The sequence below is a fragment of the Pongo abelii genome, chromosome 6 (genome assembly GCF_028885655.2).
Source record: "Pongo abelii isolate AG06213 chromosome 6, NHGRI_mPonAbe1-v2.0_pri, whole genome shotgun sequence".
Taxonomy (NCBI): Eukaryota; Metazoa; Chordata; class Mammalia; order Primates; family Hominidae; genus Pongo; species Pongo abelii.
In genome coordinates, this window is record NC_071991.2 from 87,670,928 (window position 1) to 87,696,477 (window position 25,550).

Below are 25,550 nucleotides of genomic sequence, written 5' to 3' on the forward strand. Positions count from 1 at the left end.
CTTTAACATATGCCCTCTGCTGTTTATGCTTTAAGCACACACACACACACACACACACACAAATCATATCTATTTTTTAATTCCCAGCTTAAATGCTCATTCTTCCAGCCAGATTTAAATGTTTCCAAATTTTGTGCTTTCATTGTTCATTGTTTATATCTTTGTACTCTTGTATACGCCCATCCAGCCCTGAACTAAACATAGTCATGGGGATCTTAAGATCCACTAACAAAATTACATTTTTCATGTGCAGATAGAATATCTGATTCACAAGAATATTTCCATAGAGCCTGGCACATTTTTCTACAAATAGTAGATAGATGAAAACTATGTGAAATGTTGTAATCAAATAACTAAATGTTCCTCGCCTGCGCTCTCCTTGATAAGTAATTAACAAACACTGTTCCATAATACTATTAGTGAAGAGAGTCAATGCAAGAGAAAGTAATCTAGTTTGTTTTTTTGTTTTTTTTTTTTCTTGGAGGGGGAGTATCTTTTTCAATAAATATTCAAATACCTAGTGATTTGATAACTAAGCTCACTCAGATTTGCTATGCTAAATCAGATATATTTTTTGTCTACTCAATAGCTTATTATATGTGCTCTTAGTGAAAGGCTGTACCCAAGTTGTAAGCCATTTATTTAGATGATTAGGTCTCTTTGGCTGATCATTTTGATATAAGACATAAAGTGAAAGGAAATGATTTAGAGTGTTTTGTTTTGCTAGGACCTGAGCACAGATGAGAGTTTAAAGTCTGGTATTCCAGATGGAAATCAAGTTTAGTAAGTGCACAACCTCACATTTTAAAGGAATGAATGTGAGACCAATTCATGAGGCTGTCCTTCAATCCTGTTTCTCTGAAGGCCATGCTCAAATGAGAACTCTTTCACTAAGGTTTCTAAGAAAACTCCAAAGTTACCCTTTCTAAATTGGTGTTTCTAAAGCACTAAACATCATTTGCATGGTATTTATTGTTTTTCCCTGCTCTGTCTCAAGAACATCTCAGATTCATGTACATTTCGTCACCTGTACCTGACTCTAAGCTCCTGAAATTAGGGAGTAGGTATTTTTCAGACTTACATTTCTTATAGTGCCTAATGATATCACCTGGCACACCAAAGGCATCAATAAATCTGAGACAAATGAGTAGATAATAACAGTAGATAAATGTTGCTGAAACCTAGCTATAATGTAGAAGTTTTTCTTTAAATTTACTTTATCCAAACCATAAGCTATCCTTCACTTCCAGAGGAATCATCTCATAGACAGGGGGAAGAATGACACTGTGGTCATGGATAGAAATAGGAGATAATTTACCTCCTCTTTACCCAGGTAGACAGAATGTGGAGGCTGCTGAGAGAAGATTTTAATTGTGCGCAGAATACTTAACTACTCTACATTTTACTTTCCTCCTGTATAAATTGTAGAAAAGATTCTATCTACCATATAGGGTTACTGTTAAAAGTAGCTTAGTTACTGTATGTAAAAATATCTAGTGCATGGCGCAAGGTAAATAATAAATGGTATTTAATTGTTTTAATCCTTTCTGTCTGGCTTACAAAAACAAAAAGGACATGATAAGTTTGTTATTCAGAAGCATTTGGTTCTGAAAAAGGAAACCAGGGCATAAAGTATATCAGTAATAGTAAGGTGTACTGTTTGACATGAGTTACAAGTATATGCTATGTATTAACATGAGCTAAGTTGAATTAAAAAGGTAGATAAGTAGAATAATTGAAAGAAGACTTGGCATCCTAAGCTTCTATTAAGGTTCTGTGACTTATCAGTTGTTTGAACTTGAACTTGGATAGCTATTCCAAACAGATCACTCTGGGTAGAATAACACAAATGCTTCTTTATCCAGATACATAGACAGACAGATAAAAGAGTTCTCTTGAGTCACCATCTGAGGGTAAATAGCTTGCCCTTAATAGATGGCACATAAGGATTGTGGCACCTGAGCACTTAAAGCTGAATGTCCATTGAGCAGAGAGTGTACAATTCTAATTACACATGACAATGAATCAAAAACTGTCTGAATTGCATGTTGCTTCTATTTCTATCTAGTCAGAACTTACTCTTGACAGTTCAGAGTGTGATTGATGAATGATAAGAAAACAAGTCGCCTTTAAGCTTTTCAGATAGCCATGTGACAATGAAGCTAAAATTTTTAGGAAGCAACCCAACAGCAAAAAAATAATTTGAAAATGGAAAATTACATTGGGAAAATGGAATAAAGATGTCAAACCATCCATGGAGATTAAAAACTATTGCTTCTGAATGTATTAGTTTGAACCATACAACATTGTCTCTACTTGCCTTTTTTGACTTACAGAAATGATAGTTCATATGTTTTTCAAGATAACAACAATTAGGCTTTGTTAAGATATTATCACTCTTTTGAAAAAAGGAGAGCTTAGTTGATTTTCTATAGAGTTTATATGTTTATCATGATGAAATATCATTCTTCTATTAGGTTTATATTGGAGGAATTTTATGAAATAAAAGGAAAACAAAAAGCACACATGGGGAGAAAAGATGACCACTAAGCTTCTTTTGATAGGAGTAAAAGGTAGAAAGACACATGTGATTATCAGAGAGATACTGTTTTGGAAGTATTGATCAGAGTAGAGACCTATGATTTAGAAGAAGGGGGAAGCCATCAAGGTTCTGATACCTATGGAAATAGAAATCTTAAAAAAGAGATTTGGAAAAAGCAGTGCACAATAACTAGACCCGGAGGAGAATGTGCAAAGCCAGAAGATAAAACAAGCAGAACTATGAAATAGTTTTTATTCTTTATTCTGAGATTCAGGGAATCCAAGAAGATAGTGGGAATTTGACCAGGTGAGTTAACAATCTTGTTCAAAACTTGATAGTACGTCACTCTCATTTGCTGTGGCAATTCTTTATATTTTGAGAACATAATTATAATAAAAATATGTAAATGAAGTCAACAGAAAGTTGAGGTGGAACAGTACATCCTGAGGTTAGCCTTATCTTGAGGGATAGTTCTCGGCCATGTTAGGGAAGAAATTGGGCTGTCAGTAAGGAACAGTTTCATGAAGAGGAAGAATCTCACCTGTGTATAAAAGACTAGTTTGAGTTTGTGCACTGAAAAGGGGCTCCTGGGTAGCAGTACCTCATAAGTTCTCCTACTGACTTTGATCAGTAGTTGTGTTAGGTAACAAATCACACCGTTGCATGTCCCCATGTTCTCTCTGGTTTAATCCATCACTGGAAATTGGAAATAAATACCAGAAGTCACTCTGGATGTGGTGAAAGCAGAGGCTTTGCCTCCCAGCATTCTGTGGAGGGGAAGAAAGCAGGGAGGACTTTGTAAAATGAGACTCTTTTTAACTTTATAAAGTAGATGTATCAAAGGGCTTATGGTTTCATACTCTTAGCTGAATTTGTGGGGTGGGGAAATCTAGAAATACTGTAGGTAGAGACCCTTATTATAATCCAAATAAAGAAGTAGGACTATGAAAGAGGTAGTGTAAATCAAGAACCCTTAAGGCATATTAAAGTGAGTAAAAAGAATAGAATTGGAGTATATAACTTGGATGAAACATGAACAAATAATACCAAGGATTTTGGCCTGGGAACTGAGAGGAAAAAAACATGTTAATTTAGACACAAGTGGGGTATTTGTAAAGGGAAACATGTTTAATAAGAAAAATAATTGTTTAAATGTTTTCATTTTAAATTTGAAATACAGAGTTACATCCAAGGAGAGTAGAGTTGTGAATAAGTGACTGGAGATAATAATTTGAGAATTTTCTGTGCAAAAATAATCTAGAATGGGAGCTCAGTTTTTTCTTCTTTCTCAACCCTAATTAACTAGTTGTGTCTACCTTGAGCCTCAGATTGAAAAATATTTTTAGTCCACAGGTAAGCTCAGCAGGAAAGCCCCATGATCAATTTCCAATTTCAATCATGCAATCTAGTGGCAAGAGTGGCTTTAAGGACCCCTTACCTGCCCTCACAAAAGAGACATATAGATGGTGCTGAGCTAACTGGGCAAAGAAGTAGAGTGAGAGATCCATCCACATCATGAGTGCAGAGCCTCAGTATTTTCCACAGTTGGGTGTGAGAAGATATTACCAGGCAAGGCCACATACAGAGATTTAGAAAGAAATCCAAGAAAGTGCAGTATCACAGAAACCAGGAGAGGAGAGAAGGCCATAATGAAGGCTCTGGTCAACATAGACACTTTCTTCCAGCAAAGCTGTAAGAAGAATGAGAGTGAGATAATAACTAGACTGGGCAATGACGTGGTTTAGCACCATGGTTTACATCTTGGGAAAGATTGTATTGCTTCAGGGAGTGATAAAGTGAATCACAATGAGGAAGAATAGTCCATTTTTATGTATTACACAATTAATGAATTATTAAGTCACCTCTCTGTCTTCATTTACTTGGATAATTTATCATTGTATTATCATTAAAATCAGATCATTAGTTTGGATAATACAGACCTCAGGGAAAAAATTACTCTTAGATTTAATTGTTAAAAATTGAATAAACGTGTTTTCTAAACTTGTTTTAAAATTACTGTTTAGAACTCATGTGGATGCAATTTTAAGAGATGCATCTCTTAAGACACAATTTTAAGAGGTACATCTCTTAAATTCACATTAAGTTAAGTAAGCCAAATCTTACTATAGAACTTTCTCACCATATATTCACCATTACATAGATTCAGATATGTGTTCTTAAAGTCTTTAGTTAGTGTCTAAGTAGAACAGAGGAGTTCTACAACCACACTTTTTATTTATCAAAAGGAAAAAAAGAAAGGAAAAAGATGTCCAGATTCTCACCATCTGTCTGACTTACAAATGCACCTGACTAAAAATAAACCATTCAGGAATAAGCCATTCACACTTCCTCTGCAGTGACTTTGAAGTGTTTGTCGAGATACCCGTATTAAGAAACTTGGCGCTCTGGTCCTTTAATGGTGCTGACATTCTGACTCACGTATGCCCGAGGGAAGGCAGAACACAGGACAGCTGAGAACACCAGAGGACTGGCAGTTGGGAGCCTGATGGAGGACAAGTAGGGCCTCGAGGACAAGTACGTGACAGAAGCACAGGAAAAAAAAGAAAAATGGTGAGTTGACCTGGAAAAAAAAATTGAGGAGATTTGTAAGCAGAGTAAGTTAAAGTAGCAGAATACTTTCATGTAGGCCTTACAACAACAACAAGAAGAAGAAAAAAAAACTAAAGGGGGGAAAAAAGAATGATTTCTGAGATTTGTCGATAGGAGAAAAAACAAAGAACCAAAACTTTTCCCTTGAAATGTTTACTGTTATTATTCAAGGAACATTATTAACTATTAGGGACCTGACTAAAGGTTGCATAAGCTAATTGTGACTTAAAAAGCCTTGGGTTTTTTTTAAAAAAAGTTATAGACCAGTTAGATTTGTAAAAGAAACTGGAAGAATTACCATAAAATACCATTTTTTAAAATTTTGGCTTATAAAGGACAATCTGTAATCACCATTACATGACATTTACAAAGTTTTTTCCTAGGATGTGATTTAACTCTTTCATTGTAAACTTCTAAAAAAACTCTATAGTTTGAGTATTGTTTTAACATTATCTTTCATTTCAAATACATTGTTTCCTGATAAAACTGGCAAAAAATTGGGATTTTACTATTTAGTAACATTTGACAAACTGTGATTTACTCTTTTTTTTTGTCAGAAGAAATAAAAACACGAGTTCATCACTAAAGAGGTACCCTGGCTGCATAAATATTATGATAAGCTAAAAACTGGAATCATCTGGAAAAATAAATAAGACTCCTCATGTCCTTTTCGGTCCATAACCAGAAGGGCAGCAAAAGGCCTTTGCCACTGGAACCTCTTCTTTTTCTCCAAGTCCCACGTAGCAATTACCTGCACTTTCAAGAAGAGAAACAACGACTACACCTAAAGAAATTCCTTCTTCATAGGATGTTTCTAGTGGCCAAGATACAAGCAAATGTAGAAAGAAAAGATGTTGCTGACTACTATGAACAAATGTTTAACTCAGTTTTGAAACATAACCTAGGAGAAGCAGTGACAGGATTGCTGCTCATCTATCCCACTTCCATTCTGCATATCCTCGAGTCCTCCAGTGACACTCTCTACCAAGTTCTTTTAGATTATATTGGCCATGACAAAGACGAAACAGTATTTTTTATTCAACAAATGAAAATTATAGTCATTTCTCATAACATTCCAATGAGGCTTTTTATGCAATGGCATGTTTCAGTGATAAAAGTTCCAGTTATGTATCTCGATGATGTGACACAGTCACAGTCCCTAAAAGAGGTCATCACAGATTTTCTCACACAAACTCATAAACTGTCACTCTACCTTTGCAAGACTATGAAAGTAGGCACTAAAGGACCAGGTGATAACTTACACCAAGTTGCACCTGACCTACTCCTCCCAGAACAAATCATAAAGTACTTGTGCAAATCCAAAGAATTAATGGACCCGGCAACATTTATAAACATGTATAATAGACCCATACACATCACTCTGGATTCTGAGGTGGTATGGCCTGCTCCTTCACGTTTCTAGGATTGAGAGGGATAATGTGCCCACGTCTCTTAAGGAGTTTGTGCTACTTAAATAGAAAACATTTTTAAAGTTACTTGTCTCTTTTAAAAGAAACAGAACATCGCAATATACACAGAGGTAATATATTAATCTTTACAGAGTATGTTGAGCTAAACTTTCAAATGGATCTATTTATTGTGGTATTAAGTTCAATACATTATTTTACTAGGTAGATGGGTTTAATAAGTTTATCATAAGTTCTCAAATATTAACATCATTTTCATGAATTGACACTTTTCAAAAAAAAGTATGGCTGAAAAAAGACAAATGGAATTCAGATTATTATCCAATCCCTCAAGAGTTAATGAACAGTCACTACTACATAGCAGAAGTACAGTGTTCTGAGGGTACAAAATCGAGAAGAAAAATCCCACCATTGAGTTGCTTGCAACCTAAGGTTAGAGGCAAGTACATGTAGAAGTAGTTATGATATGACATATAATGTAATATAACATATCATTGTAGTAGCAGTATATAGGAAGGGCTTTGAGAGCACAAGTAAAGGAATAATCACTGTATAATTCCTGCATTCAGAAAACAAAATCTAATTATTGAAAATATTTCCAAAGCCCACATGTTCTGGCCTATATAATCAAGAATATTGAGACCATTATAAAGCTACAGAAAACAATAGCTATTTGGAATGACACGAAAATACATTATCAGATGGCATTGCGCTACTCCATGCAACATCATTTATTGAACATCCCTCTATGTTACAAACATTTGCCAGGCACTGAGGGATATGGCAGGGTACACAGAAAACATTATCTGCCCACTATTAAAACTTACTTCTAAATGATTTTATGTTAAATAAACAATCTGGTTATTTTCTCAATTCACTTTCTAAAAAGCAACTAATTATATATAATTTCTATGTGACCAATTTCAAGTTGATCCCTTCTTTTATCCAGAAGAAAATTTTTTGCATTGTCTAAAAGTTTTTAGCTTGTTTAAACAACTAATTGACATCAATATTTTGAAAACTGCGATGATATTTGTCCCAAATCACCTTAATATCTTACAAAACCAACTTTGGAGTTAATGGAGAAAATACTTATCATTATAGTTTTATTTTTTATTATTTTTTTCATTTTTAGCTTATTTGAGGACAAACCAATCTCAGTGTGCACCTCAATTTTTCATCTGAAGAAAATTTTGTCCTGCATATGAAAAAACTGACCAAATTGTATGTAACAAACAAAATGCATATAATAAACAAAAATGATATGCATCATTGTTACATAACAGAATCAAATTTTAGGAAAGACCATTCTATTTTCCAAAGTTTGTAATACTTCATTAATTAGAATGGTATTTTTCACTTTTAACTGAAGTTTCTTTCAAGTTAGTAACAGAAAAAAATGTTTTAGATAAAATGAGAATTCTTCTAGCTAAGAAAGAGTATATAACTTTCAAAATTTATATCAATTTAGAAAAAAACACCTAATATTAAACAGCATTATGCTGTCTATTCTTTGAACTGTGAAAAAGACACAGGGGCACATCAATAGTAAATGATTAGTGATAAACTGACTGGAAACGTAAGTAAATATTTTCCCAGCAAAAAAGGAATAGCGAAAACGTTCAACAAAGATACAATCTTTGGTCCAGGATTAGAATGAATGTGAAAGTGGTTTGGGAGAGAAGACGAGCATATGTAAGAGAATAATGGATAATAAATGTTTATTGGATCAGATAGAATTTCTTTAGCAGGGTGAATTTTGTTTGGGAATATTATTTTCTAAAGTTATCTAGTGAATAGAAGTTTGAGTTTTGGATAAAAATTATATATTTATAAATAAGAAAGTATGGCATATTGTATTTTCCAGAAATGGTTACTGCAATATATCCAATCCCACATGCCTTTCTTACAACATGAGCTTGATATTCCTCCTATTGTGTAGTGGCTTCTAACTCTCTCCCCTTGAATGCAGGCAGACCTCTTCTGTGACTGCCTCAACCGATAAAATACAAAAGAAGTGATTCTGTGTGATCTCGAAGGCTAGGTCATAAAAATGTGCACTTTGCCCTGTTCACTTGAATGCTAGCTCCTGGAATTCAAACACTATGCTGTGAGCAATCCAGCAATTTCAGACAACATCCCTAGCTAAGGTCGCAGCCAACAGCCCCTATCATCCACTAGACATGTGAGTGAGTGAGACTTCAGGTGACCCCAGATCCCAGGCTTCCAGTAAACCTGGGAAGCCAGCTCAGTTGACATTGTGTGGAGAAGAAATGAGCTGTTTCCACTGAGTCCTGCCCAAATTGGAGTTCTGTGAACATTAGTGATTATTATTTATTTAACCACTAAGGTTTGGGTGAATGATTATGCAGCACTGTGGAAAAATAATACATATATAATGGGAAAAGTATATGTGTATAAGCTCTTTGTATCACTTATTATTCATTAATTTATGTATCAAAATTTGTTGGATAGCTACTGGTAAAAATGTACTAGTAGGCCAATCACTGTGCTAGTCACTGGATGTACGAGTAGCAATAAGAGGTATATTCAACACACTGCCTGGCATAGAGTTTTTATGGGTCTATAATACTTTTTGGTGTGAGAATACCAATAGAAACCTAATTCACTAAGCCAAAAAGAGAATTATTAACAATCTTAATCATTTTTGGAAGAAGTTATAGAATATCTCTCAACGATGAAATTGCTGATTTACTTAGTATATCGTAATTTTAAAGAATTCATGAAGGCTCACTATGAAAATAACTGGAAAATAAACACAGTGTGACTAGAAATAATTTCAGTTATTTAGTTATTTGTTCATTTTTGTGAACACATCAGAATGAATGTATTCAAATAAATTTACCCCGTATAGGAGTCACTTCAGGAAGATTTATATTTGTCCAGGTAGCAACACCATTGCTGAAAACATTTTGGGACCCTACGGCAGTTGAATAAAGGAGGTTTATAAATCAAAGGGAGCTTAAATATTTTAATTATATCTCATTTTTGATCTCCAAATTATTGTTATACTCCAACTTAATTAGTAACTTTAAGATTTGATCTCCATTGATAGAATTTTTTTTAATTTATACTCACTCTCAAAGACAGATCTGCTGTCACTGAACATATTAAAAAGAGCGTGACAATGCTTCTAAGGGGAAGTACAAATTGTTTTCAGTAACAAATGAGTTATTGAGATACTTATATAGGTCACTAATATAATGTCTTTAAATTGGACTCATTTAGCTGTGTATGTTTGGGTACATTTGATAAAATCCAGAAATCTTACATTTATACCTTACAAATTTAGCTTAATGAAATCCAAAAATGTGAACTTTTAAGCCTTAGTATGACTGATAAGGTAATTCTTAACTCAATGAAAGTTATAATAGAATGAAGATACACGCACACGTGTGTTCATTGCAGCCCTATTCACAATAGCAAAGACATGAATCAACTCAAATGCCCATCAATGATAGACTGGATAAAGAAAATGTGATATATGTATATATGATATGTGATATGGAACACTATGAATATATACTATACACAAAAAGGAACAAGATCATGTCCTTTGCAGGGACATGGATGGAGCAGGGAGGGCATTATCCTTAGCAGACTAATGCAGGAACAGAAAACCAAATACCTCATGTTCTCACTTATAAATGGGAGCTGAACATTGAGAACACATAGACACAAGGAAGGAAACAACACCCACTGGGGCCTGTCAGGGGTGCAAGGGGAGGGAGAGCATCAGGGTAAATAGCTAATGCACGTGGGGCTTGATACCTAACGGATGGGAAGACAGGTGCAGCAAACCACCATGGCATACATTTACCTATGTAACAAATCTGCACATCCTGCACATGTACCCGGAACTTAAAATAAAATATTTTAAAAATAAAGAAAGCTATAGTTGCCTTAAAATGAAATTTTAAATAAAATAAGAGTACATAACTTAACCCACAGAAAAATGAATATTTAACAGTGTGAACATATAATATTTAATATCCATATAACAACGAACATATATATAAAGCCAATGATCATATAACATTCAAATGATGTGGCCAGCACCATTCTAATTCTTTTCTTTTTATATGGATACTTGAGTACAGACTGCCCCATTGATAATCCTATGCTTGTTTCAGAGTTGACATTCAAGAAGGTAATAGATTTCTTGCAGAACAACTTAAATAATATTACTTGAAAGGAAAAACTCTTCCAGGGTGAATTCTAACATTCTACTATCATAAATTTAATAAAAAAGGCATCTGGATCCCTTCATGGACCATTATTGCTTAATACAAATGGAATTTGACATCCAGTGACTGTACCATAACTCTACAAACACAAAACCACATTTCAATTAAGTTAAACCTATCGCTAGCAGTAAAATGCCCCAACTTCCACAATGAAGTGGAAATGAAGCAGCGTATCACCAACCTCACATAGCCAAGTACTTTCAAATCATTTCCTATTGTATTAAATAATTTAATGCAGAATTAAAGTTCTCCCCCTTGTGGTCAGTCACTTAAATTTCCTGATTACCTGTGGACAGGATGTATGTAGTAAACACAGTGCATAGATTTTAAGAGCATACAGAGAGAACCCAAGAAGTACCTTTCAAATATCTGTTTGACTCCTCTTATTCCACAGATAAAGATTCTGAGACCTAAAGACATTAAGGTGTTTTGCCACTGGTAAAAGGAAATATAACAGTACCCTGGTATAACAGTGTAACAATAGTAACAATAAAAGCAAGATAACAGTATTCTCCCATTTAGGGTCTTGTGGTCATTAACTTCACCACATTAATTATGCAGACCTTTATTCCTCTACAAGTAAGTAACTTTAAGCAAATTATGCCTGTCTACTCACTTTTTCTCATTAGTTTAGAACTTTTTATTGGTATGGGCAGTTTATAATATCTGAGAAAAATTTTTATATTAGCTGGCCTCATGTTGAGTTGCTATATTAAAAAAACTAGTTCTTATTACCATTTCTGTGTTTTCTTATATTTTTGAAAGACCAAGTTCGATACATTTTATTTTGGTTATTTGTTTAGTTGTTAATTTCTAACAATGGTTGGACTTTGGATTTATTAAAATACTTTTGCTAGTATGTTTCTATATAGGCAGAAACGTAAAAGAGATTTTCCACATAATTTAGACCAAATATATTTTATTTAAGCATAAGTAGATATAAATTTCAAATGAAAAAGAAACCATTTTTAACTGAACGTGAATATTTATAGAATTAGTTCACCTGTAATTTCAGTTGAAAAGATTACCATTTATCCTTAAAGAGGATATGAAGAGAATAATAGTGTTGTCAAGGCATTCTTCTCTTTCCCTGATCACTCTAGTTGCACGCTTCTCTAATTCATTCTAATTAATGCCACGACCTCCACTCTCATCTAAGAGATAATGACTTCAAATACATATTTATATCTTCATTAATTCATTTAACAAATACGTGTTATACAACTATGTTGTTTGCATTCCTGCCTACACCCTAAAGATACAATGGTAAAAAAGACAAGGCCAGTGTTTCCAGTGAGCATATACTCTGGAAGAGGAAACAAAAATCAAATAAACAAATAGAGAAAATGATTTCAGATGGTTTCATGTGCTATGAAAAAAAGTCATAATGTTGACAGTAACTAATGGGTCTGGTTTACATTCGGTGGTCAGTGAAGCCTTCTCAAACTGAGATCTGAATGAAAAGAAGTGGGGTGGTAATGGTCAGAACATTCTATATGACAGAACAACAAGTGCAAAGGCTCTGGGGGAGGAGCAAGCTTGGTGTGTTGAAGAACAGAAGGAATACCAGAGAGACCAGAGTACTGGAAGCAAGAGGGGAGTGAGGTTGGTGAGAGTGGCCAGGGTTACACTATGTAGGGCCTTGTTGCCATGATTAGGGGTTCTGGATTTAATTCTACATGTTTTCTTCACTACTACACCAAATTCCACCTGGCCTCCAGTCCTCATGCAGGGCCTTCTCAAGAAGTCCCACTGGAACCCCACAGGCATCTGCACCTCCACATGCACTAGATGAATGCATCATTCCCTGCCGCCACTATTCCTTCAACCTACCCCTCCTCATACCCTCCTTGTTGCTATAAAATGAACCACTCTCCAAACAGCCGCTAAGTCAGAAATTCAAAAATTATCCTAGATTCCTGTCTTTCTTTTGATGATTGACAGCCAATCAATCCAATCCTCATCTGTTTTCCACAGTGTCCCCATTGTCTGATCTTGTTTCTGTGCCCTGCTTAGGCATTTTCCTCACTCCAGTTTCTTCTTCCTACTCTCTCTTCTCAGTTATGTCATGTTTCTATCAAACATAAAGACAGTATAGCATAAGGTTTAATCAAGAGAGCCACTCTGGTGTCAAATTGCTGAACTGAAACCGGGTTCTACAACTTTTTAGAAGTGTAATTTGTTTCTTTACCTTTCTGTACCTCAGTTTCCTCATCTGCACAATGAGAGTGATAACAGGATCTGTATTTTACGATTAGTTATTGGTGTTAACCCATAAAACAATGGTGTAAAGATCCCATCATATGGTGACATCTTTGAAGAATGTTTAAACACTTCATTACAGAATTCACAGTTTGAAACAGTTAAATTCACTGCAATAAAACTGTGCAAACCTCATCTTTTAAGTAATATTCTCAGATTCATCTTTCACATATATATGTAAACTCCTAGTAATAAGGCCTTTAAACTCAATGGGAAGGAACGTCTTTAACGAAGTGTGCATAAACACTTACTCACAGAGTTCACTATTTGGTTAACAGGTAAATTCACAGTAATTTGAGTATAGTCAGCACTCAATAAATATTATTCCCCTGATCAAAATTATTCAATGGATTCCATTTCACCTTCAGGATAAAAAGCAAAATTCTATAATAAATAATCTGCAAAGCCTTGATTCTCTGATCCATACTTACTTTGCTACCCAGACTCACCTTATGGTTTTCTCTTGTCTCTTTCTCCTTTCTCATTGTCTTTTCTCACACTTTGTTCTCTAACAGTTCCCTAATTTTTCCATGCTCTTTGCTTCTATCACCCTTCCTCACTTCTCTTAGCAAAATTCTGCTTATCAATCAAATTATGTCCTCTGTGAAGACTGGCAAACTCAAGGAACTTTTTTTCTGTCCTCACTGTACCTGGTACTCAACCACATTCTAGAAATTCTGCTGCCATGTTTGTGTGCACACTCATCTTCCTGCCAGCAACTTGTAAACAATTGCCATGGCCTTTTTTTCATTTGTATATTTAGTGCCTCATCACAAAAAGGAATCATTTAAAATATCTGTAAACATTATTCCATAAGGTTAATTTTACTTTTATCAAAAGTGTCATGCAATCTCATAAACAGGCCATTATCAATATTTTCATTATTGAAATGGAAATCAAACAATTTTTGTTGGAATTATCAAGCAAAAATTGCTCCTTCCTGGTTGGATATCTCCAGTATTGCTATCTTTAGATGAGGTGTAAGTCATATAAATTACATTAAATCTTATTGTTTGTTGAAATAGCTAGGTACTAACAGTATTTTCTGATATAAGTGAGGAACTCCTAGGAAAGAAAAACAGAATAAAAGCAGTTTGATAAATTAAAATAAATTAAGCTAAAAGAGGAATTAGCCCAAAGATTATTCTTAGCCTGAAATCTCCTACATCTCCCCTTAATCTTATATCTGCATTCAGTAAAGAGAAAAAAAAATCAGCAGTGCTTATTGAGTTTAATTTCTTCCTTTAGTCAAATAAAAGTCATTCAAACATTAATCCAAGAATTATTTATTGATTGCCCATTATATGCAGAGTCATATCCTGGGGACTATGGAAGACACAAGCACACAAAGGGCTCTCTATAGCTCTCCCCACATTCACTGGTATAGTATCTACTCTATTTGCAATTAAAATTTAGGTGCCAAGGTGTCCTTTGGTACTATATTGAAATAGCTTGCCCACTATTTCTCTCAAATGGTACTGGGAGTATATGACAAATATTACATTTTATTTTCTCTCTGCATTTAGTTATTCAGCAAGGATGAACTGAAAAATGGTGTCAGGCACTTTGCCAAGCATCAGCAGGGGTACAATCATAAGCAAAATAAGCATAATTTCTACCTTAGAGAGTATGCAGGATATTTCTCCCTTCATCCCGGACATATAAAAGGAAATTAAACAATTATAATAAGTGTTGTCATCCTGGATGTACAAGTTACAATGGTTTCCTAACTTCACCCAATTTAGAGGATCGGGAATGCCTCTAAGAGAACAAAGACACAAGGATTTCTGAAAGTTAAATAGAAGTAAGCCAATTAAAAGTCAAGGAGTAGGAGGGGAATGTTCCTGGCAGAGGAGATTTTATGTACTTATCTATATATGTATGTATTCTAGCAGAGGGATGTTCTAAAATCTGAAGGCAAGAAGATGCATACTGTGTTGGGAGAACTGAAATAATTTCTACAAGGCAGGGCCTCACGTACAAAGGGGAGTCATAAGAGATGAGGCTGGATAGCAAGGTATGGGGCCAGATTATGCAAACGTTTAAAGCAGAATAAAGAAGTATCATGACCTTATCTTAATAGAAATGGAAAGCAGTTTTATTTTTATGAGAGAAATACTATGGTTAGTTATGCATTATAGAAGGACCACTCTGAATTGTGGGAAACAGATCGGATGAGAACTAGGTAATGAGACTGTATAGATACACCTTAAGGGAAAAGGCTATTACAACAATCTAGGAAAGAGATAATAGAAGTCTGTACAAAAACAGACTCCTATAGTGTCCTTTAATGAATAGAAAGAGGTGGAAAGAATCAAGAGATGTGTCCAATATCTTGGTATTTTTCTGAAAATAGAATGTTAAGAAGAGGAAAGAGTCTAGGATGAAGTACCAGGCAGGTGAAGACGCCATTCCCTAAGATCAAGAATATTGGAGGAGCAACAGTTTGGGTTTCAAAGAGTGAGATGAGGTTTGTCGTTTTGAACATGCCAAATCTGAGGTGTCTGAGAATCACCAGCGTTATACTATCCAATACAGAGTTTGATGTATTTCCTCAAAGCTCATAGGTAGATCTGACAAGAACATGAAGATTTGTAAATCAATTTCTGGATAATGACTGAGACTTCAGGAATGGTGCTGTCTATTACCCACACAAATATATAGAATAAGCAGGGAAGAAAGCCTCATTCTAAATCTTGAGAAATGCCCACGGAAAAAAAAAAAGAGCCATCTACAAAGAAATCTAAGGTAACATAATTTAAATTGCCAAGAAGCAGAAAAAGAAAAGCAGAGAAAGAAAAGAACATTCCCTAAAGAGAATACTCAACAGCATCAATTTCTGCCTCAAAGTCAAGTAACAAGGAAATGTAAAAGTAAGTTTAATAACAAGAAGGTCACTGGTGACTTGGAGAGGGTGACCTATGCAAAGTAGTAGAGGCAGAAGCAGGATTTGGTGGGTTGAGGAGCGAGAGTCTGGTGAGGAAACAAGTATAGGCAGTATTTCCAAAAGCTTGGCCATTGGCAGTGAATGTGCGGAGTATATTTAAAAATATAAAGGTCACTTTTAGGATTCTAAAGTTTTTGGTAAAAGGAAGATCACCTCTTTATTCTGGTTTCCAGTGAGGTTGGTTCTGTCCTTTCATGTGAGATTCAATGTCCAATTGTGGCCCCAAGGTAAAAGGGCTCTATCCAGTTTTGAATGGCAGTGTATAATAATCCTGGACTTTAAAGGTCCCTGAGTGACTATGTGCACAGCTCAGGAACAGCATGTTGTCTTCTTAATAAACATTTGTTCAGATAAATAATTGCACTAATCTCTAGAAGAAACCAAGCTGTGCAGAAAGTGAGTTTAGAATATGTGCGAGTTCTAATGTTACAGCTCAAGCCTTGGGTTAATACACTGCTTTTTCCATGGTCAAACTTTTACAGTTAATTGCAGATTGTCTCCTGTGTTCTACATACTTTATGGATCAGCCACATTGTATTTATAAATTTTGCTCTGAAATTTGGCCCTTATCCAGGTCACTTCTTTTTTTGCCCAGTTAGGGCATGCTAGCAAATCACAAATTATAATCAAATCTCACTTTTCCAAACTAATGACTTTAAAGAGCAATAATGCATGATCCAAAATGATGGTGAATTCATGAACCATTTATCTCTGTAATGTATATTCATTAATTATATTCATGAAACTTGTAATGTATATTCATTAAATGTATATTCATTAAACTTGACTATGAATACGTCTTATATGACATTCATAACAAAATGATAAAGCATTTCAACCAAAATGACCCAAGGGGCCTTGGAAATTTTTCCAACTTCTCTGTTCCCATTTCCTACTATGTTCTACTGTTTATATCACGTTTTATGTTGCAGTAACTTCTTAGAATAAACTAACATATCATGTTTTTTAGGATGGAAGATGCAAGGAAGTTCAATCTACTTTTACCATTCCCATATTATTGTAACGATTCTCTGCAGCTATGTTTCCCTTTCCCTGTTTCTCTGAACATTTTTATTCACAAAAGTGAAGACAGTAGTATAACAAACTTATTTACCCATCGCTCACCTTCGACAATGATCAGCATCTCTTTTCAAAATGTACTATTTTTTAAGAAATATGACTATCATACCTCTAAGATATTATGTATGAAGACATCACACTAAGGGAATTTCTAATACTGTCTATTCCAGCCCAGTGTCTCAGTGAGGAAAATGAAGCATGTAGAGATGCGCCCAAAGTCACAGCGCTAATCAATAGGAGTGTGGAAGCTAGATGTAGTCCCCATCTTTCTCATTCTCCCCTTGAAATCAGGACTACACTTCTACTGCCTTATTTTGGGTGTAAAATTTTTACCAAAATCCACATATTACTGTTACTTTCTACAGTCTCACAAAGCACAAATGACATGCAAAAACTTGAAGTATTTATAAGTCTGGCACTTAAGCCACGTGCCTAGTGGGTTGACTTATTGGGGTGAGGGAGCTGAATAATAGACTGTAAGAGACAAAGTTTTGAATTATTTTTAACCAGGTTGATTTTTGTGAAGGTACTCAATATTATCTTTTAATGAAATGATTTCCACAGTTTCTATATTCCTTTCACCACATGAAGGGAAGGTAATTATCAGTTTGACATTTGCACATTTGGCCTTTTTGCGAAAGTGCCAGTGATTCTGTAACTGAAGAAATGTTTAGGGATCTCACATAATATTAAGTTGAAATAAGTATGATGCTTCCCCCAAGAGTCCTCTTGTACACAAATGCTTATTTGTGCAATGATTCTTAGGAAGACCACTCACCCATGCTTGCTGCTAAAGATATTTACACAGACTACTGTACCATATCAGAGGAGCAGGAAAACCATAGCTAAGCAAGTTCTACTCACAGAAGCAGTGTTTCTTATTTCTCACACTACCTTGTTCTCCCTGCTAATATTAACCAAGTGATGGTTGCATAAACGTAAGTAATTACTTTACAAATGACAATAAGGCAATGTTTTCCCACTATGTGTTTCTAGAAGAAGCATCAAAATATCTCTTTCATGAAGAAGACTCCTAGTTAATTCATGGAAATAAAATGCCTATGTAAATAAAATTACATGCATTTGCATACTTGAAATATAATTATATAGAGGTGGAGATATTAGTGTGTATAAATACGTGTGCGTGTATATACATATATGTATATATATAACTATATTGAACTAAAGAAATCAATGAAGGTTCATAAAATGGCTCCTAATCAAGTGGAAGAACCAGGGGGTTAACTATCAATGTTTAACAGTGCTGTACAAGAAAGGTTTTGCGTAAATAATTCAGATTATTTCTATTAATTATGTCCTCCCTGTCCCTCGTCTGATCTCCTTCTGATAGAGCTGCCCATGGACTTTTCTCAGAGTGTATCTTTCCATAGTTCTCTGAGTGAGATACAGATGTGTGACCCTGTCACCCTCTCCTCCCCAACCCAATCTCTTTTTCTCTCCTCTCTTGCCCTGTTACACAACACACACACACACACACACACACACACAAAAGCTGGAATAGTCACTACTTACAAATTGGTGTAGAAAGCCCTTTTGTAAGGCAGCAAATTATGAAACTAAAGTAAGAAGCAGAGATGAGATATTTGGAAATAGGCTATAAACAATGAGTCACCTCAGCTCCCAATTTCCTTTCCCATCTTGGCCAAGGCCTGGAGATATTTTCTACCCCTGAGTCCTCTTAATCAATTAATTCTTTTATGCTTAAGTCAGGTAAAGTGTTGCAGGGTTTTTTGTCTCTTGAAGCTAATAAGAGCCTGAGTAACCTGAGGATATTTTCAAAGGAATCTACTCACACATAGCAGAAAGAATCCCAGGTTTCACATTGAGGATCTGTGTTCAAATCTCAGATTTTCCACTCACTAACTGTGACTTTGAGTAGTTTTTTTAGCCTCTGGGTCTCAACATTTTGTAAATTGAATGAGCACACAAATATTAAATAAAATAAATGATATAAGAAAATTATCAGCAACTCCATAAATGTTTGTTGAATTAAGCTGTGTTTGGCATATAGTCTGTCGGCTCACACTTTCCATGATGCAGTTATGATGATCAGCTTTGTGACAAGGACATAAAAAGGTTTGAATTCTGACCAGTAGCCCTGGGTGACCTCAAGAATGTTAGACCAATTAGTCAAGCTGCTGATATATAATGTCTCTGCAACAAGGAGTCAGTAGGCTGAAGATACTCTATAATATGTCTTAGCAAGTCAAAGCCCAGGGTAAGTCCTTAAGCAGGCTTCTGCTGCTGCTCTTAATATCCTCAGGAAGAACATGAGCTACACTTCAATGAACGCTTGAATGCCAATTCAGATAACCAGACCCTGATCATTTAATTAACTTCTATTAGTATGCATTATGGAAACCCTACTTATATTCTTCAATAATAATGTGAATATCAGAAAATTACCCCACTCTTTCAATTAAATGGCTTAATATACATATGAAGGAATTTTTATTGTTATTTTAAAGAACTCAAATTCTAAGATTAAAATAGACTTGTGTCGGTTTTATGGGGTTTTGTTTCCATTATATGTTTCTAACAAGAAATGTGTTGCTTAATTACATGTGCCTAAAAGAATGAGATAATAATACTACTGTGCCTTGTTGCCTGATGTATAAATTAGATTTTAATATTCATACCTATGAACAGAATTAGTATATTATAAAATAAGTAAAAGTGCATAATGATAAGGGAAGCAAAATACACATTTTTATTTCTTCCTGTGAAGAAAGATAAGAGCTTTCAAATTATATCATTATTTGCAGTTTACGTGAGATAAAATTGTTGAAAAGTATTTGCTTCACTTTTGAATTGTTACACACTTTTGATGTCTTTGGGTTCTCAGAAAGCATCTTTATAGTTTTTCGTAATTGCCAATTAGAGTCTTTACCATTAGGCCACATGCAGTGGCTTATGCCTGTAATCCTAGCATTTTGGGAGGCTGAAGTGGGCGGATCATTTGAGCCCAGGTGTTTGAGACCAGTCTGGGCAACATGGTGGAACCATTTCTCTACAAAAAAATCAAAAATTAGCCAGGCATAGTGGTGCACCTGTAGTCCCAGCTACTCAGGAGGCTCAGGTGGGAGGATCACCTGAGTCCTGGGAGGTCAAGGCTGCAATGAGCCATGATCATGCCACTGCACTCCCTCCTGAGTGACAGAGTGAGATCCTCTCTCAAAAAAAAAAAAAAAGACAAAAAAGTATTTACCATTAATTTCTTACTTAAAAAAAAGCCTGAATATCAGTTAATTATACATACATATTAACTGCTGAAGATATGAGTATGTCTCTAATTGTTAGTTTTTTGAGGAACCTCCAAACTGTTCTTTTTAGTGAATGTACTAATTTACATTCCCACCAACAGTGTACAAGGGTTCCCTTTTCTCCACATCCTCACCAGCATTTTGTATTCCCTGTCTTTTGGATATAAGCCATTTTAACTGGAGTGAGATGACATCTCATTGTAGTTTTGATTTGCATTTCTCTGATGATCAATGATGTTGCACACCTTTTCATATAAGTTTTATCTTTTAATTTTGTTGATTATGTATATACCCAAATTTTACTTTTACTTAATATTTACATTTTGACCCACTCTAAATCAACTGAGATTGAATGAATGAATGACCAGTTGGACAGTTTGTTGAGTATCTTCTAACCCATAGACCCTGTAGTACCTTAAGGCTATCATTTACTTGGATAAAGAAGACACTGATCCTATTGCTGGGGGAATCAAAGAAAGGAGAACAGATATGTGAACCAACAATTTAAATGCCATTATTCTGTAATAAAAGAATGTGAAAATTTTTGTGGTGGCACAGAGAGGGAATAATGGTCAATTCTCAGAGAAGTAGTTTCACATTTGAGCTTTGTAATTTGAAAGCCCTGGAATGAAGCCCCAGCACTCTTCCCATGCAATGTAGTAAAATGTGAAGTTAAAGTTCGATGTTTTATATAATCTGCAAATGAAAGATAACAGTTTCTCCAGCTTAAGGTTGTGTTAAGGATTAAATATGACAACACGTGAAAGGCTGACTTTAGCACCGTATGTCTGGCATATAGTGAGTGCTTCCTGCATGTTACTCTGATTGTGAACTGGGCAATAGGGAGATATTTAGTCACCATGGAAGCTTCACAGAGAATATTCACAGGAGTTACTAGCAGAAAAAGGAGAGAACAGACAGTGAGCCAGCCTTAAAACCTTCCTCATCCTCTGGCCTCATTGTTATAAATCCAGGGATTATTCATGAGTTGACATTGGTTCAATAATTTCATAATGTTAATGGGCACAAAAAATTCATGGAATACTTGTTTAAAATGCATAGCCCAGGCCCTACTCCAGACATTGTGATTCATTAAGTCTAGTGTAGGGGCCTAAAATCTTCAACTTAATCCCATTTAAACAACAATTGATGGAGATGACTCCGAAAGCCATCCTAGCTTGATTTTATTAAAATTAAATTGCCATACTTGACATGTCATTTAGTAGTCTTTTTTGCCATCTTTATATCTCAGAATCAGGGAAAAGTGACACACATGCACAAAAAGTACTTACTTTAATTACTTTTAAATAACACAAATTGTCCTCTCTCTAGAATATTCAGAAATTTTAAAACCCCAATTTTTGAAAATGGAACTAGGGAGCCATGAGCATAAAGATCAGAGATGGACATTTACCACAGATTTATTTGTTTAATGTGCACTTTCCATGCTAGACTGCACATTCCATTGGAGCAGACAACATGGATACCTCATGCACATCAGCTGCTCCACCAGCTAGTACAATGCTAGGCACCATTAATCAAGAAGTACTTTCAGGGTAATGCCTGCATTCCTTGGCAGGATATAGGAGTGGTAAGAGAAGTGCAGGGTAGGGGTAGGGGTAATTTTCATAGGAATGAAAATTAGCAGATTTCCCAATCTAATGAGGGACTACAGGAAAATATTCTCAAGCTTCAAGCCTAGGCTGCTAGATGAAGACAATGTCCCCAACCAAGGGGGAAGAATATTTGTTGGAAGAGTAATTTTGTTTTAAAGATTACATGTTTGAGATCTCTAAGGAAAACGATAGCCAGTGAATAACTACAGATGTATATGAGTCTAAAATTCTGAGATATAGTAAGCAGAATAATGATCTTCATAGATGTCCACGATCAGGACCTGTGAGTGCTGTCTTGCATGTCAAAAGGGACTTTATAGATGTGATTAAAACTAAAGACCTTGAAATGGGAAGAGTATCCTGGCTTATCCATGTGGGCCCAATCTAATTATGAGTTATTTGAAGAAAAGAGTTTTTCCCACTGCAGAGAATCATAAAGATGGCAGCATGAGAGGAAGTTTCTAGCTTGAAAATGGAGACAGGTTGCAATGAGCCTAAGAATGTAGGGAACTTCTATCTAGAAGCTGGAAAAAAACATTAAAATGAATTCTCTTTTGAGAGAATACCTGTAGAAAGCAGGGCAGCTTTACCTATAACTTGATTATAGCCTAGTGACACTGACCCACAGAATGGCAAAATAATAAATTTATTTTTTTTTCACTAAATTTGTGGTAGTTCATTACAGTAGCAGTAGGAAACTAATACACGAGGTGTGAGTTGAACATAAATATTTGTACCCATTCTTTAGATTTCTGTATAACAGATATATACATATATATTCAGAAAATAATTTCCTTCATTAGTTAATGCCACTTCCTCTCAGTTTCTGCAATTTCTTTTTTTTTTTAGATGGAGTCACTCTGTCACCCATGCTGGAGTGCAGTGGTGTGATCTCGGCTCACTGCAACCTCTGCCTCCGGGTCTCAAATTATTCTCATCCCTCAGGGTCCAGAGTAGCTGGGATTACAGACACATGCCACCACGCCTGGCTAATTTTTATATTTTTAGTAGAGATGGGGTTTCACCATGTTGGCCAGGCCAGGCTGATCTCAAATTCCTGACCTTAAGTGATCCACCCACCTTGGCCTCCCAAAGTGCTGGTATTACAGGCATGAGCCACTGCGCCCGGCCAGTTTCTGCAATCTTATATTAAATGGTCTAAATACAGTGTTGGGTATTTGTCTGATAGCATTCAACTCTATTCTCACTCTTTCTACTTTACTCTGGGACTGCATGCCTGTAAACTGCTGGCTTGAAGCCAGTAAATTACCTATCCCAGATCCCCTTGCCAGCTGGTTTCTGGTTGGGTCTTCCAAAGGAAAGGACTGGTGGGAGAGTGGAAGTTAGGAAGTTAGGCTTCTTTTCAGAAGCCATGATTAATTTTCTTCTGCTTCTGTGTCCAACTGCCTTAGCATCTTAGCACTCATGAGTTTTGGTGGTGGCAGAATCAGCACCAGGCCAGTGGTTGCCTCTCTGCAATACCAGCATCATTATGGCAGCAGCCAGTGGTTGTAGGCACCAGTCGCTCACCTTGTCAGTGAGTCCAGTAGCACCAACAGGACTGTGGGCTCATGGATGCCTGCAAAGCAAAGGTCAGGTGGTTTCAGCAGCAGCTGCAGCACTCCCAGGTACATGCTTGTAAGGTCCACATAATACTGCTTATACCACTTTCCCCTTTGCCCTTCCAGCTCTAGGGGCAATAGTGACTTCCTGCAGTTACTAATTTTGGGTAATAGCAACTAACTCTTTTCTTTCTCTCAGGCTTTTTAACACATCAGTAAACAATTCCTTGGTATTGGATTCCCTCTGTTTGAAAAGCTGAGAATGATTTCTGTTATCCTGACTAGACACTGATACAAATGTTTTTGCACTAACATTTCCTTATTTTAAATAAGGAAGTGAACAGGGTAGGGGTGGGGAGTTATGGGTACTAATTGGGGTTCATCAGAATTTCCAAAGACGGTAAGACATTTAAACAGTAATGAGGTTGGATGCTTACCAGCACAGAGACAGTAGTTTTAGACTAAATATCTAGCCTTATAGAAAAGAGGGAAAAAAATCCTTCCACGTGGCAGCAAGTTCATGAAAACAACTGGTCTGCTTAACTCAATTTGCTCTGATAAAAAAAAAAAAAAAAAAAAAAAAAAAAAAAAAAAAAAAACACCACGAGAAACAGAAAAGCCACTACAAATGTATCATTATCTTGAATTAAAGCTGTACCAGGAAAGTAGGGCACACACTGAACTTTTTTTTATTATGAGAGTTGTGAAAACACAGGGCTGCTATTTGCAACAGTTGTGCTCAACATAATGCTAACTGGCCCTCATGCCTGAACTTCTCTTCCCAAGAAAAACCAACTACAGTATAATGCTATCTGATAGGGCCATGCAGAAGAGCAACAATTTCAGCAATTTGATACAAAAATGTTAAGTTCCCCGCCACTACTGAGAACATTTTAAGGAGTCATGAAAACCTGTTTTTAACAGAACAAGCCAACTGTGATCAAAGTAATCATCAGCTGCCTTCACTGTACACTTACTATTGTGCAAGACCCTGTGTTAAGCCCTTAACATTAATTAGCTCATTCACTGCCTGCAAAGGCCCTATAAGACAAGTAACACCACAAGTGAACAACCTGAGCCTCATAATAGTGAAGTAGTCACACAGCTGATCAGAGCTGGTATAGAAGGTCAAACCAGCTCAGTCCAACTCTAAAATCAATACCTGTAAGCACCTCTCTGTACTTAATACAAGAAGGGAAAATTTCCATGTTCCCACCCTAAAATTGGAAGGACAACATGCAGAAATGCATGAATCAAGGCAACTTACATACATAAACTATACCACAAAGCCCTACACATATCACAATTTTATTTCCAAATTTTAAATAAATATAGAAAGAGACAACCTTGTCACCAAGCAACACTGGAAAGGACTCATATTTTAGTGGCCATACATGCTTTTCAGGAATGAGGAGAGTTGCCTCATCTGTTGACTCTTATAAGAAGAGAAGAACTGAAAATTAACTTTATAGAGCTATACACAGGAATGGATCCTGAATTTACTGCACATGTAATTAAATTAGTGATGATTCAACTTTGGAACTCCTATATTCTTGTTTATAAATTATTTCTGATTTTTGTTCCAAATAATGACAACAACAACAAAAAAGTCATGGTTACCTATCTCATTTGGCATGACTGAGAAGAAGTAAGTAGAAAAGCTTCTGTTGGGACTATGGAATGATCACGTTTAGTTCTGTAGTTGGATTAAAGGCCATATATCTATCTACTTGAGATGATTTTCTTATTTCCTCTTTACAGGGCCTACAGGGTCCTGCATGGTTGTTCCTCACCTATCAGCCTTTGCTTTCTTGTTGCCTCTCGGCCTCTGAGCCAACCTCCAAAGAGCCGTTCCTTGGGTCCTGACTCAGAGCTCTGTGCTCATTCCTCATTCTTCATGTCTCAGATTAGGCATCATTTACTCTGGGAAGTCTTACCCAATTCTAGGACTA

General features: G+C 35.7%; 2 protein-coding genes across 4 annotated transcripts in view; one reads left to right on the forward strand and one right to left on the reverse strand.

The window, feature by feature from the left end:
• Nucleotides 1-25,550, reverse strand: part of ZNF804B (zinc finger protein 804B) — a 593,565-nt gene that overhangs the window by 552,480 nt on the left and 15,535 nt on the right. The window contains exon 4 of one of the 2 annotated variants that reach the window (XR_008527129.2): nt 4,855-5,123. The exons of the other annotated variant lie outside the window; for it this stretch is intronic. The gene's annotated coding sequence lies outside the window, so the exon portion shown is untranslated. Of the gene's footprint in view, nt 1-4,854; nt 5,124-25,550 lie in introns of those variants that run through there. 2 annotated transcript variants of the gene reach the window in all.
• TEX47 (testis expressed 47) lies at nt 4,990-9,531 on the forward strand. 2 transcript variants are annotated; one of them, XM_002818268.4, is made up of 2 exons: nt 4,990-5,113; nt 5,710-9,531. In XM_002818268.4, the coding sequence occupies exon 2, from the start codon at nt 5,814-5,816 to the stop codon at nt 6,573-6,575; it is 762 nt and encodes a 253-aa protein (XP_002818314.1). In that variant the 5' UTR covers nt 4,990-5,113; nt 5,710-5,813; the 3' UTR covers nt 6,576-9,531. The 2 variants fall into 2 exon arrangements, with proteins under 2 accessions (XP_002818314.1, XP_054415517.1); XM_054559542.1 differs by having other exon boundaries at nt 4,996-5,113; nt 5,713-9,531.

Bases quoted from the DNA above. Each gene is read 5' to 3' on its own strand.
- TEX47 (XM_002818268.4), top strand. From the start codon at position 5,814: ATGTCCTTTTCGGTCCATAACCAGAAGGGCAGCAAAAGGCCTTTGCCA.